At 35.9% G+C, this 16140-nt stretch overlaps 1 protein-coding gene across 1 annotated transcript; it reads left to right on the top strand.

Annotated features, from left to right (window-relative positions):
- The first annotated feature begins 1958 nt into the window (after positions 1-1958).
- Positions 1959-5033, top strand: LOC149904906 (carboxylic ester hydrolase-like). Its single transcript, XM_090107195.1, has 4 exons — positions 1959-2280; positions 2673-2804; positions 3002-4290; positions 4575-5033. Exons 1-4 carry the CDS (start codon positions 2212-2214, stop codon positions 4753-4755), a joined length of 1671 nt encoding a protein of 556 aa, XP_089963321.1. The 5' UTR covers positions 1959-2211; the 3' UTR covers positions 4756-5033.
- Positions 5034-16140: the final 11107 nt, after the last annotated feature.

A 16140-nucleotide genomic window follows, 5' to 3' on the forward strand; every position in this document is an offset into this window, starting at 1 on the left:
CTAAACCGTAAAAAAATGTAAGTAAACTTATTTTAATGTCTTAATTTTTTCCGCGCGGCGCGCGGCGCGACTTCACTCGTAACCTTTGGAACTGTGCTTTTACGCTGAAAATTTTCGATGTAATCGACGTTTAGATATAGTATAAATCATAAATAGCAAAATTCTATTTCATAAAATAACTTACATATTTATTGGTTTTGTAACTACTTAATTTATTATTCAGAAGCAAGAACGTTTTTAGGATTTCCTTTGAAGTCTGAACTCATAAAAAGATCTAGAGGTTTTCTTTCTTATAAATAACTAGCAAACCGGGCGAACTCCGTTTCGCCACCAGAGACACGTTTTCTTAGCTATAAACCTCACGGAGCCCGAGACCTTTCCAACGAATGCAAAACCGTGGAAATCGGTTCGTGCGTTCTGGAGTTATAGCGTCAGGAAGGAAAACCCGACTTATTTTTATTAAGCTCGTATTACAGGCTGCAGCATTCTAATCAATGACTCTATTATACTAGTAGACGCGGCATACGCCAACATCATTGCACTAAAAAACAGCGTAATTCACTCCAATCACCAATACAGTTGTTCTCTCTTTCACTCTCACGCACGAGACATAATACTTGTCTCACTCATGTACTTCGTAATAACAAAATAATATAAAAAGAACGTCCAGCCACGACGCTGAATGGTGCGTGACTAAGTGAAACTCGGGCACTTACCTGAGTTTTTTCTTGCCAAAATAGAGAGCGGGTAACGTATCTAGCTTTTTTATATATCATAGATTCTAATTTATAAGATTTAGATAGGTACTGATGGTACCTACTGACTAATGATTTTTTTCTAGTCTCTATTTTTAAAAAGTTGACTTACCCGGCAATCCTTCGATTCTAAGTTTTTTTTGTTAAACTATTGAAAAGGCAAAGGTTTTCTTAGTGAATGAAAATTGTTTTTTACATTTTATGTTAAATTCTCGATGTTGAATTTCATTTGCCATTCATGAGAATCTGTAAATGGCTTATTGTAAGTATTATATTATGTGACTATCTATATGTATAGGATACAGCTGTAGATTCTCCTAAAATATAAATAAATAAATAAATAAATAAATAAATAATGCTGGGAAATAATAATTAATGACATCCCAATAAAAATATTGCAGTAAAGTCCTAGCATCGTGTTTTAAACTGGCTACGATAATCGGCTGGAATCGGTTCCAAAATTAAAATATAACTACTGGATAGCAGCGCCTAAAATTTTTTTTTTCGTTATTGGTTGCCTATTGGATGCCTATTTATGGGTTTGAAGTCGGTTTTATTGTTGTTTTAAATGTATTTATTAATTTATCCTTTTAAGTTTTTATTGCAACAAATTGTAATAATCTTAAATTGCATGTTCTTGGAAGTCATCTCTTAAAAAATAAAACATAAGTTGAATGAAATTTTTTGGCTCAATCCGAAACCCTGGGAAGTGGATAAAATTGACCTGTTTTATTATACCTATTAGGCAGTTAATTTTTCCAATACAAAATATGGCTTTCCTCGTATTTCCTTGAGATTCCATTATCAGATTTTGTCCACAACCGGAGTATACACTTTTCAAATTAATATAAGTAAAAGTATCTACTACTTCAGCAAGAAATACCTAAGTACTTATAAGACGAACCTCCGCTTTGACCTTGCTTTGACTGTTTTTGGAGGTTGGTGAAGAACCGCACAATATTTTATTCCATATAGATGTAACTCTCTACTCTTCACTAATTCGTAATTTGTAATTTATATCTATAAAGAAATGAAGCATAAATAAATAGTATATAAAAATACAAATTGTAATTTAAAATATAAGGCATTTATTTGTTTTAATGTTTATCAACATGAACGCAGACTTATATGACGTTAGCCTTTAAATACAAATCCTTGTCATTTGTCAATGATATCCAAAACTTTTATTTTGCATAACTTTTTATCAATTTAATTTTATTTTGACTCTTATTATCACTAATTAATGTGTAGTTATTAAATTTATATTTAAAATAAAAGCATATAGTTAGTATTAAGTTTAAGTTCTAAGTTATTTTGAAAAACGTTTTCCGACCGAATATTATTTTAAATATGTATATGAGATATAACTATTCCTAATATGTAAGAAAAAACATTATCAGTAAAAACTATTCTATCCATTTATTAGAGTAATTCTGTGTCTTATATAATCAATGTAATGGTATTAAGTGTATTCAAACATTTACCATCAGTCAGAACTAAATTTAAGAATTTCTTATCAACCATGGTGAGTTGTCCTTTTTTATATTTAATACTAGCGGTCCGCCCCGGCTTCGCCCGTGGTACCTACATGTTTAAACTATCCTATCTCTCAAGTTGGATCGAACTGCACATGGTGTGAGAATTTTATTATAATCGGTTAAGTGGTTCAGGAGTCCATTGAGGACAAACATTGTGACACGAGATTGATATATATTAAGATTTAAAATAAAGTTCTGTTAGTTAACTACCTAAACAACTTTTAACTCAAAAAGGGCTGAACATATTTTAATAATGTTTATTCTGATGTACATAGATGAACTTAATTTAATTAAAGTACCCAAGCGGCCTGAGATAAGGAGCAAGTTAAATAAACACTACAATATTATATTTTCACAATTTTGATGTATAATTTTTCAGACAAATCCCATAGTGCAAATAAAAGATGGTCAATTGAGAGGAAACATACTTAAATTATTTGATAATTCTGAATATTACAGCTTTAAAGGTATCCCATATGGACAGGCACCTGTTGGAAAACTCAGGTTTAAGGTAAGTTGATAATTTACTTCTTCCTTGTACCTAGAACATACATCAATATGTTAAATAATTAATTTTTTTTTGTACAAATCAAAATTCAAATTATTGTTGAAATTTATTATTTAATACAATCTTTATAAAATTTAACAATGCATGTAGGTTTTATCTGGTTTTATTATAAATAAATGAAATCCTTAATGTTGTTTCAGGCTCCCCTACCTGTACAACCTTGGAAAGATATCCGCGATGCAACAGAACATGGTTCTGTATGTCCGCAATTCGATGTTTACACCAGACAATTGAACTTAGGGAGCGAGGACTGCTTATTCCTTAATGTGTACACAAAATCAATTAACCCCAACGCAAATAAACCAGTAATGGTCTTCATACATGGTGGTGCTTATATGTTTGGTTCCGGTGATGATATTCTACTTGGTCCTGAATTTCTAGTACAGCATGATATTGTGTTAGTCACAATTAACTATAGATTGGAGGTATTTGGATTCCTCTGTCTCGATATCCCTGAAGTACCAGGGAACGCAGGAATGAAAGACCAAGTATTAGCTATGCAATGGGTTAAGAATAATATACAACAATTTGGTGGTGATGCTAATAATATAACGATTTTCGGGGAAAGTGCAGGCGCTGCATCTGTAACATACCACTTACTATCGCCAATGTCAAAAGGATTATTTAATAAAGTAATAGCTCAAAGTGGAACTTGCACTGTAGATTGGGCGCAAACAATTGACGCGCAAGATCGAGCTTTTAGACTATGCAAAGTACTTGGTAGAGATACTAAAGATCCTATAGAGGCTTTGGAGTTTTTACAAAGTGTGCCGACTAAGGATTTAATACGAAAAACTTTTAAAACTATGACAAAAGAAGAAGAGCATAGAGGATTACCAATGCATTTTGTGCCTGTTGTCGAAAAATTTGATAACGCCTTTCTTTGTGAAAAACCTCAAGATTTATTAGTCGCTGGAAAAGCTCATAATGTACCGCTCATGATTGGATATAATAATAAGGAAGGCATGATATCTCTACCGATAGAGATCGCAAAATTAGAATACAGGAATAAAATTCCATCGTCCTATATACCGAGGAGTATTTGTAACAACATTACTGCCGATAAACTGAATGAATTTGGTAAAAGAATCAAGGAGTTTTACTGTAATGGGGGAGATTTGAATGCCGAAGAAGCCGATAGAGTATGTTCCGTGCTATCTGATGTATATTTTGTCAGCGCAATACATATTTTTACACATAATTATGCAAAAAATTCGCAATCTGTGTATATGTATCGGTTTAATTTTGATACCGAGTTGAATTTACTTAAATCCATAATGGGTTTAAATATGACAGGAGCGTCGCATGCTGATGAATTGTTTTATCTCTTTTCTTGTAGTTTTAATAGAGATATATATCAAGAGAATAAAAAACTAAAGGAAATTGTTGATCAAGTTACTAGGATATGGACGGATTTTGCTAAAAGCGGGTGAGCACATATTATTTTTTTTGTTTCAAAATAAAAATAAAAAAAAAGCGCGTGTCAGAAGTGAAACTTCTTTGGCTAGGTTCAAAGATACCAAAATCATCGCCATACTCCATGACGACATGGTATTGCCATGAAGCGACCTTTAAATTTTACTCCTAAGTAAAGAAGTTTCACTTCAAACCTTAACTATAACTGATATATCCAATTACAATACTTCTATTGTCTATAACCTAATAATCAAACATTTATTTAGCAGTTTTTTAAATTTAACTTGTCAATTTCAGGAATCCAACATTGAACAGTCCTCACATTAAATGGAATCCATACACAACAAATGGGAAGGAATTCTTAAATATTGACGAAAACTATTCTTCTGCAAAGTATGCGGATAAAGAAAATGTGGAGTTTTGGAATAAATTATATCAAGAAGCTGGTTTGATGCATATTAATAAAAGTAAATTGTAGTTAGTTAGTCTGAATGGTCAGTAATTAGATATATATAGGTATGGTAGATAGATGTATGTATATAAATTACTAGCTGTGATATATAGCCTATAGCCTTCCTCGATAAATGAGCTATCTAACACTGAAAGAATTTTTCAAATCGGACCAGTAGTTTTTGAGATTAGCGCGTTCAAACAAACAAACAAAACTTCAGCTTTATAATATTAGTATAGATTAAGATGTATTTTATTTTATTCTTATGAGGAATACTTTTATATGTTTATATGTTTATAATTGTTAAATATATTATAGTTAAATTATACATATATGTTTTTTTTAAATATAAAATCATTTTTTAATTTTTCCTTAACATTATCTTTTACGATTAAGTTTAATTTAAGAAAGTGTTTCTTTATACTTTTAATACTAGAACAACATTAGATTTTCTGTTAGTGCAAACATAAAATATCCTCTTTTTCACAGAATTAGTAATATTTAAATAAAAGTGATGAATTAAAACCGTACGTAAGTAACCTAACGTAGTTATATGTCCGTAATATTATAATCATAATAGGCCCTTCTTGGTGTCAAAAAATAAGGATTCTATCTATTTATATAAATTTATGTCAATATTGTGTTATGGATAATTGATAATTATTAAAAAAGTGAATGTATTATTATAATTCTTATTATAATATATAAAGCTACACTACCACTCACTCACTCACTGACATCGCTTTTCTCGGAAACTACGCGGAAAGTGGGGGGGATAACGACGTGATCGTGTAGAGGTGCGCCGAGTGACCAGAGGAAAAATATAGCGATCTCGATCACCTTCGAAAACCGAGTGGACCCCTGGAGGTGCGCAAAAACGGTGGTACCTGGAGGGGGGGTGTCTGAACAAAAAATGCTCGGAACTGGTGGCGATTACCAGGGGAGGTGGAAAAATGGGGATTTTCGCGAAAACAAGATGGCCGCCGTACTTTGCCAAAATCGCCGTTTATGAATCCTTACGTCTCAAATTTGGCACACGTGCTCTGTTCGAGCCGGCGAATCGATCGGTGACCCGTTCGAGTGGCTCCGGGCCCCCGTTTCCAACTTCCATACAACGTAAAATCCAACGGCCCGCGGAAACGGTGCGAGTTGGGTTGGGGGTGTCGGAACTAAAAATGATCACCACCCTGGGACGCTACCAGGGAGCCGTAGTGGGATGCTCGATTTTGGAATTTTTCCATTTTTGGCGCAAACATAAAAACGTAAATTTAGACGAGGTGGCGCATCGCGGAAACACACTCACACCGCGTTCGTACTCGCCCAGCTCCCAGGATATCCAGAAAAATCCGAAATTTTGAACTTTCTCACAGCCCGCGGAGACGGTCAACGGCCCGCGCAAACGGTAGCAGCTACATCTGGGGTGCTCAAACTAAATGTGTAGTAGACCTCGAGCAATTACCACAGATAGTGAAAAAAATTCAAAATGGCGGAAAAAATGGCCGCCGCCATACAAATGCTAAAATGGCCATCGCTGGTCCGATCGCGCTGAAACTTGGCACAGGGGCTTTAATCGAGCCGCACATTAAGTTGGCATACTCATAATCGAGTTTTCACCGCTGGTTTCCGAGTTTCATACAACGCGAAATTCGACGGCTCTCCGAAACGGCGCTAGATAGGTGGGGGGTGTAGAACTAAAAAATGATCAGAAACATGGGGCGCTACCAGGGCAATCGAGAAATTTCAAATTGGACGCAATTTTTTTTTTCAAAAATGGCCAATTTTTCAAAGCAAGATGGTGGCGCCGGTTACTTTACGATCGGTCTGAAAATTGATTTCTGTGCTCTAATCAGTCAGATTTACAAAACTGCATACTCAGAATTTCTCTCCGACCCTCGGTTTCCATTTTCCATACATCACGAAATTCAACGGCTCTCTGAACCGGTGGCAGGTAGGTCGGGGTCGCCGAAGTAAAAAATGCTTCAAAACCTGGTCCGCTTCCAGGCATATAAAAATTTTTGGTAAAAAGCGAAATTTTTTTTTTCGAAAATTTTGTATGGAAATTTCCATAGTAGGAAGGGTAATTGAATAGCAACGGCAAAAGACGGCGCCGCGGGCTGCTTGCTGCCCGCGCACCGCGCAACCTCGAAGGTCGACAGCCTCCCGGAGTAGAAAATATTTATTAACTTTTGAACTACCGCACGAGCCAAGCGAGCGAAGCGAGCGAATCACGGCAGCGGCTGGCGTAAATATTAAAGAAGTAGCGAGGAGCGAAGCGACGAGCGAGTTAGGTTAACTTTCAAACTACTGCACTAGCCAAGCGAGCGAAGCGAGCAAGTTACGTCTGCGGCCGGCGTAAATATTCGAACAAGTAGCGAGGAGCGTAGCGACGAGCGAGTTAGGTTAACTTTTGAACTACCGCACTAGCCAAGCGAGCGAAGCGAGCCAGTCACGTCAGCGGCCGGCGTAAATATTCAAAGAAGTAGCGAGGAGCGAAGCGACGAGCGAGTTAGGTTAACTTTTAAACTACTGCACTAGCCAAGCGAGCGAAGCGAGCAAGTCACGTCTGCGGCCGGCGTAAATACTCAAACAAGTAGCGAGGAGCGAAGCGACGAGCGAGTTAGGTTAACTTTTGAACTACCGCACTAGCCAAGCGAGCGAAGCGAGCCAGTCACGTCAGCGGCCGGCGTAAATATTCAAAGAAGTAGCGAGGAGCGAAGCGACGAGCGAGTTAGGTTAACTTTTGAACTACCGCACTAGCCAAGCGAGCGAAGCGAGCAATTCACGTCAGCGGCCGGCGTAAATATTCAAATAGGTAGCGAGGAGCGAAGCGACGAGCGTGTTAGGTAAACTCTTGAACAGAAGCGACTTTAGGGCGATTCCCAGTCAAACAAAAAAACTACGTAGGTTAAAAACTATTAAAACTACATTCAAAAACCGACTTCAAAAACGGAAAAGTAGGTTCTTATTTTTAGTGCCAAAAGCATACTGAATTTGATTTTAAACGAAGCTACTAAAAAGACTGAAGTTTTCAATACGTAATAATATACACATCTTCACACATTTTGAGTGAATGAGCCAATCGTTCACGCTTTATAAGCGTAGGACTTACACCAAGAGTAGTGTAGTTTTTATATCGAAAATAGCCAATTTTTTGTATTGCGAATAATGTAATTGAATTGCAAGTAGGTAGTTCTTGTATCAAAAAATAGCGTAGTTTAATAAGTGCTTAGTGCTTGGCACCGACTTCAAACCTATATAATGAATAACACAACTAAATAATAATATGTAGTAATTAATTATTTTTTACTTTTCCGTTTTTGAAGTCGGTTTTTTTTAAGTAGTTATTTTTATAGTGTAACGATATCTTATTCGATACACCCTTTGACTGTAGTCCTATGGCCTTGCATTTAGATATTTTTAGTGCCGAAAGCATAATGAATTTGATTTTAAACGACGCTACTAAAAAGACTTGAAGTTTTCAATATGTTTTATACATCTTCACACATTTATTGTCTTGAACAGTTTATTATGAAAAGTCACCGCTGTGACACCTCAAATAAATGAAATTCGGGATCACGTTTCAAAAATTTAACCAATATTTGAATAAGTAATTTATAAGCAGTTTCGACTGACTGTAGAATCGCTGTTAGCAGATGTAACAAATGGACAGGAAATTCGAATGCATTTTCAAATGACTGAAGATTTCTGCCCTGGGATGAGCCGCGAGCTGCTTGCAGCTCGCGCACCACGCACCCTCGAAGGTGGACAGCCCCCCAGAATAGAAAATATTTGAATGGGAAATTTATAAGCACTTCCGATTGACTGTGGAATCGCTGTTAGCAGATGTAACAAATGGACAGGAAATTTGAATGCATTTTCAAATGAATGAAGATTTCTGCCCTGGGATGCTTCCGCACCACGCTTCTTCGAAGGTGGACACGCTCCCAGCCTCCCGGAGTGGAAAATACTTGAATGGGGAATTTATAAGCACTTCCGATTGACTGTGGAATCGCAGTTAGCAGAAAATTACAAATGGACTTGGAATTCTAACACATTTTCAAATGACTGCCCTATTGCTTCAACCCAGGGGCAAAAGGGGCTCGCGGGCTGCTTGCAGCCCGCGCACAACGCACCAGCTAGTTATAATATATAAAGCTACACTACCACTCACTCACTCACTGACTGACATCGGTTTTCTCGGAAACTACGCGGAAAGTGGGGGGGATAATGACGTGATCGTGTAGAGGTGCGCCGAGTGACCAGAGGAAAAATATAGCGATCTCGATCACCTTCGAAAACCGAGTGGACCCCTGGAGGTGCGCAAAAACGGTGATACCTGGCGGGGGGGTGTCTGAACAAAAAATGCTCGGAACTGGTGGCGATTACCAGGGGTGGTGGAAAAATGGGGATTTTCGCGAAAACAAGATGGCCGCCGTACTTTGCCAAAATCGCCGTTTATGAATCCTTACGTCTCAAATTTGGCACACGTGCTCTGTTCGAGCCGGCGAATCGATCGGTGCCCCGTTCGAGTGGCTCCGGGCCCCCGTTTCCGACTTCCATACAACGTAAAATCCAACGGCCCGCGGAAACGGTGCGAGTTGGGTGGGGGGTGTCGGAACTAAAAATGATCACCACCCTGGGACGCTACCAGGGAGCCGTAGTGGGTCGCTCGATTTTGGAATTTTTCCATTTTTGGCGCAAACATAAAAAGGTGCCTATAGCCGAGGTGGTGCAATGGAGAAACACACCAATGACGTATTCTTACTCGCCCAGCTCCCAGGATATCCAGAAAAATATGAAACCCTGAACTTTCTCACAGCCCGCGAAGACGGTCAACGGCCCGCGCAAACGGTAGCAGCTACATCTGGAGTGCTCGAACTAAACTTGGAGTAGACCTCGAGCAATTACCACAGATAGTGAAAAAAATTCAAAATGGCGGAAAAAATGGCCGCCGCCATACAAATGCTAAAATGGCCATCGCTGGTCCGATCGCGCTGAAACTTGGCACAGGGGCTTTAATCGAGCCTCCCATTACGTTGGCATACTCATCATCGAGTTTACATCGCTGGTTTCCGAGTTTCATACAACGCGAAATTCGACGGCTCTCCGAAACGGCGCCAGATAGGTGGGGGGTGTAGAACTAAAAAATGATCAGGAAGATGGGGCGCTACCAGGGCAATGGAGAAATTTCAAATTGGACGCAATTTTTTTTTCAAAAATGGCCAATTTTTCAAAGCAAGATGGTGGCGCCGGTTACTTTACGATCGGTCTGAAAATTGACTTCTATGCTCTAATCGGCCATATTTACAAAACTGCATACTCAGAATCTCTCTCCAACCCCTGGTTTCCATTTTCCATACATCACGAAATTCAACGGCTCTCTGAACCGGTGGCACTTAGGTCGGGGTCGCCGAAGTAAAAAATGCTTCAAAACCTGGTCCGCTTCCAGGCATATGATAATTTTTGGTAAAAAGCGAAATTTTTTTTTTCGAAAATTTTGTATGGAAATTTCCATAGTAGGAAGGGTAATAGGAATAGCAACGGCAAATACGGCACCGCGGGCTGCTTGCTGCCCGCGCACCGCGCAACCTCAAAGGTGAACAGCCTCCCGAAGTAGAAAATATTTGAATAAGTAATTTATAAGCAGTTTCAACTGACTGGGGAATCGCTGTTAGCAGATACTTAATAACAAATGGATTGGGAATTGTAATACATTTTCAAATGACTGAAGATTACTGCCCTGGGACGCGCCGCGGGCTGCTTGCTGCCCGCGCACCACGCAACTTCGGTGGAAGATGGCCTCCCGCAGTAGAAAAAAAACTTGAATAGGGAATTTATAAGCATTTCGGACTGACTGTGGAATCGCTTTTAGCAGATAGTAACAAAATATGGACAGGAAATTCTAATGCATTTTCAAATGACTGAAGATTTGTAGATAGGTATCTATTTATCTGTCTTTAATCCTCACGTTTATGGGACCATACTTCATAAGCTTTTATTATATGAATTTTAAAATAAAATTGGAGAAAAAGACGCCAATAAGTAGTTAGATATCTACAAAGGCTATTCAAATTCAATACGATACAGACACAATTCCAAACCTTGAACCAATTCGACCTTGGGAAGTTATTAACCGACTTCCTAAAAAAAATTAGCCAATTAGGTAATTTCTTAGTTAATTTTTGATGATGATGATATCAATATAGACCTGCCTACCTAAATTGTTACTTACATCAAAGGTTTTAATGAAACTTGAAAACACTTGAATGTGATTTGTGAATAATTATAGGTATATATTTTTGTACTAGCTCTCCGCGCGCCAGCGTAGTTGAAGAATCCGCATAGTTGTGAATAATAATATAATAATATAGGTAACGAACCGAGATGAGTAATTTCTATTGATGTTATTAAAACAAATTGTAAAAAATCGAGGTTAAACAACCATATTTTTATACAGATTCTCTACAGACGGTTCTCACACAACACTAAGGTTTCCGTATAAGTATGAAACTTCAATATAAGACCTTGCCAAGATTGCTAATCTCCGGTTTTTATTATTTTTGTTGTTGAAGCGACATCGACATCATGATCTCTGAAATTTTCAAATGTAGGTATCAAGGTTCATGAGATACATGCCTGGTGGCAGATGGACAAACAGTCAGCCAGTCAGTAATAGGGTCCCCTTTTTACCCTTTGGGTACAGATTCTTAAGAATAGAACATTTTTATTTTTAATCATAAATTTTTAAATCATTAATATTCAAGATCTGTAGAATACGTGTGGAACCTATACTATCACATTAAACATTAGGGTGGAGTGATATTGTATGAAAGAATTTTTTTTTGTTTTTTTCAAATGGCATAGCGACAGAAAGGTGCCTTTTAATGAGTGAATTCAGCATACAAAATATTGTTTACGTGTCTTGATGTTTTGAGGTGCCCCAACCCAATTGAAAATTAGAAAAATATGATTTTTTAGCAAACTTTGATTTATTTTTTAATCACAGTATTTTTTTATGGCCTTCAAGTCTATTATATAACAAACTTATTTGAGATACATTAAATAATAGCCTGATAAGTTGTTTTAACGTTTTTCATTAATGAAAATTATATTATAGAGGAATGAAAATATCAGAAATAATTAATTATTTAGTACTAGCTGCGCTTCGCGGTTTCACCCGCGTGGCTCAGCTCCTGTTAATCTTAGCTTAACCTTTTGACCGCCAGAGCAAAAACGCATCGCCGTGCCCTCCACGCCAAGCCACAAATTCAATGAGATAACCTTGAAAATAGTAGGGATTCCAAGATGTTATCGATAAACATAATAATTCACGTCTGAATATTTGAATAAACAGCTTATAACACAAAAATAATATTTATTTAACCTCATCTCCTACTGTAAAAACTTAAGACCACATTTATAGCAACTATCAACAAAAAAAATCAACCTTTTGAGATACAAAAATACATATAAAATTGCAGCAAGTTACAGCACTATTCTCTATCAGTTACGCCCCATTGGCATGTATACATGCCAATGGCGCGGGCAACCATCCTTTTTTTTATAATCTCTCGCTTCTGATTAGGGATGTGTAGCTGTATATTATTATAACTTATCGAGTTTATTTATTAAGTTTATATGAACTATAGGTATTATTGTGGAGTGTTTATTTGTAAATATCAAAACAACTATTACCTTTAAAAAAAGGGAATTGCATTAAAACTACATATTTATTTTCCAATCATTTAGTTTAATACTTGAGTTATTACAAATACTAATTATATGTAGGTACCTATTTAGGTCAATTACCATATTTTGATATGACATAGCGACAATTTGTATCATAAGAATATTCTAATAAAGGCACTGATTAGACTTATTAGGTAATAAATTTTGAAAACTTCTAAAATGCGCAATAGTTCTTCTGTACTATAAAACTCTTCACTTGCAATTTTTGCGATTATAATATTGGTAGATACCTACTCGATAAAATATTTTTACAACTTTCCGCACTTAACAACACGGCACGCGCTTACGACGTCACCAGTCCGACATCTATTCATGTCAATGGCGCAGAAGGGATTGCATATCGATACTGTGCTAGGGATGCGCATGATTGGCGAAAAGGAAAATATTCAAATCAACAATATCCACAATATAGACAATATGGTATTATACCAAAGAATGTAGTATTTACCTTTTTTCTCAGTGACTAAGCTTATATATTTTTTTTGTAGTTATTACAAAAATTAAGCGAATTAGAGTAATTTCGCTGAAATTTTAATGAAGTTACTTGAATATTACACTACATCACTAGTAGGCACGTATACATGTCATTGGCGCGAGAGAACATGCTTTTTTAGCCATTAATTAAGTTATTTTTTGTCATCAAATATTTGAATAACTACTTGGCAATTTTGTTTACTGTGTACAATTATGTAATAACTGGGGATTCAGTTCATAAACTGTATAAATAAAACACGTAAAAGTAAAGGTTTAATATGTTTATTTTGTATTTATCTATGATCTGTTTCTTGGCATGTATAGGTGTCGTTGGCGCACAGGGCACGATTGCGCATGACATCTATAGATGTCATTGGCGTTCAAAAGGTTAATGAAATATAGCCTTTATCCTTTTTCGATAAATGGGCTATCTAACACCGAAAGAACTTTTCAAATCGGACCAGTAGTTTTTGAGATTAGCGCGTTCAAACAAACAAACTCTTCAGCTTTATAATATTAGTATATAAATTATAATATTAGTATAGATAAGGATGGTTTTTTTTTCAAAACTAGGCATTGGCAGTCGTGATACTGATACTCTTGCCATTATAAAACCATTTTGTTTACTTTCTCAACAAACTGCACTTGAAGCCTCTGTCACCAATTTGATAATATGCATTACGGCCTGGGTAAGGCAAAGAAAATCTTTGATATTCTGAAACATGTAGTCAAACCGCTATTCACGATGTCTTTTAAGATTTATTCAGATAAATTAGAAGTCAGAGGCTTAGTGTTCTTACATTCTTGCCACATAGTTAAGTCGGTATAATCTTTTGAGCAAGTACAAGAGAATTAAAAAAAATGCATTTGCAACTTCAAATATCAAAATATAACCTTTAGTACCGAGTGACAAAATACTTCAGTTATCTTTTTTTGTTCTTTTTTTGTTCGTTTGTCGGTCTTGATAAGGTTTTAATAAGCGTCTATATTAATTTGTCATGGTGTGTCGAATAAGTTGTAGTACTCTGTTACAGCTAATAGTGGGAAGCGATGCTTTTCGCCACACATCAAACATTTCCGTAGCTAATCTTTCGGATAAATCATGAATTTTGTTATTTTATTAGGTTTAAATTCATATCTTATAAATAAGTAATAGTTTCTTAGCATCAGTATAAGGTGGTAATTGAGACACTGGGTACTTCTCTGGCAAACAAAATGCAGGACAACATGTCGTTTGTCGTATTTTGACTTGCAACATTTTACTGTAACAAAGCGAAATTATAGATAGAACTCACATCAAAAATATTAAATTATGATCTTAATTGTATTTACGTGTAAAATGTAATTTAGAAATATTACTAACATTAGTGTTATTTCCATAACGGCACTGTTTAAAATCAATGTTTCCTACAATAAGAGTAAGCGCAAACGGGCCACCGACCAGAGCCTCTGGTAGCCAGCGAGAGCCACTTTTTTATATATTGAAATATTGTGTATTCTCTCCTCTAAATGTATCATCTGCAAAGTATAATTTTGCATGCGTATTTATGAGCAATAATGACATCTTTTTACAGGTATGCCGAAACGAAAATGAAAAAAAATATTTTTCACTCCACCCTATTTAACATGACGTATACTGTATACTTAGTAATAAGTATTTAATATTTATCTATTAATAATTATTTATACTGATTTTTTATTTCATTTAGCTTTCACCAATGTTGTGATAAAAATTAAGTGTGAATAAAATGTACCTACCCACCCTCTTCAAATATTTATATGATTTCAAATCAAATTGGAATAATAAAAATTCATAATCAACAAGCATTCAATGAGAATTTTATAAATCAATACAGTTTACTTTAACATACATGCTTTATGCAAAGTTATCTAACAAAAAATAAAGGTATTTTAAAAAATTATATGAAAGCAATTTAAATTATTTTTTTCTACTTTATGAATATTATTACTAAGAGACACTAGAATCTAGATTAATAAGAAAATGAAACACATTAAAAAGTTTTCATTATAATATATTTACACTGAAAACATAATATCCAAACCATATGATAACTATTTATTTAATTTAATTATAAACATGACTTGGTGTAGGTATAGGTACTATGTTTAAATTAATATTTTAATGATACAGTAACTTTTATTTCATATTTTTGTCAAGACTTCTGCAGGGATCCCGAGTTACATTGTTCTTGAAAGATATTTTTTGGATAGATATATTATATTTATGATGTTTGGTGAATTAAAATTTATAAAGAGTATGGCCAAATTATTATACTCGGTTCCTTTCTTATAGCAAACAATGTTGTTTAAAATGTAGACGGCTTTCACTTATTAGGTATATTCTGTATATTATAGTAAGAAGTATAAAATGTACAGTAGCAATAGCTATCAAGTTTTCAGAGATATCATGGTTATTCAAATTGAAGTTTATACACTTTAATACTATTTTTCATCTATAATATAATACCATCAATGGGTCAATCAGTCTGAGTTATTCAATATTAATAACACTAATAACTTTCTGGAATCTTAGACAGACACCTCAAATAAATGAAATTCGGGATCACGTTTCAAAAATTTAACCAATATTTGAATAAGTAATTTATAAGCAGTTTCGACTGACTGTAGAATCGCTGTTAGCAGATGTAACAAATGGACAGGAAATTCGAATGCATTTTCAAATGACTGAAGATTTCTGCCCTGGGATGAGCAGCGAGCTGCTTGCAGCTCGCGCACCACGCACCCTCGAAGGTGGACAGCCCCCCGGAATAGAAAATATGTGAATGGGAAATTTATAAGCACTTCCGATTGACTGCGGAATCGCTGTTAGCAGATAATAACAAATTGACGGGGAATTTTAATGCATTTTCAAATGACTGAAGATTTCTGCCCTGGGATGCTTCCGCACCACGCTCCCTCGAAGGTGGACAGCCTCCCGGAGTGGAAAATACTTGAATGGGGAATTTATAAGCATTACCGACTGACTGTAGATTCGCTGTTAGCAGATGTAACAAATGGACAGAAAATTCGAATGCATTTTCGAATGACTGCCCTATTGCTTCAACCCAGGGGCAAAAGGGGCTCGCGGGCTGCTTGCAGCCCGCGCACAACGCACCAGCTAGTTATAATTATATACACAGAAGTTTATTTTAAAACAAAGACGATAGG

Source organism: Colias eurytheme, chromosome 11, assembly GCF_061535395.1.
Source record: "Colias eurytheme isolate Ceu_HAF_F1 chromosome 11, ilColEury1 Martin Lab GWU primary, whole genome shotgun sequence".
Lineage (NCBI taxonomy): Eukaryota > Metazoa > Arthropoda > Insecta > Lepidoptera > Pieridae > Colias > Colias eurytheme.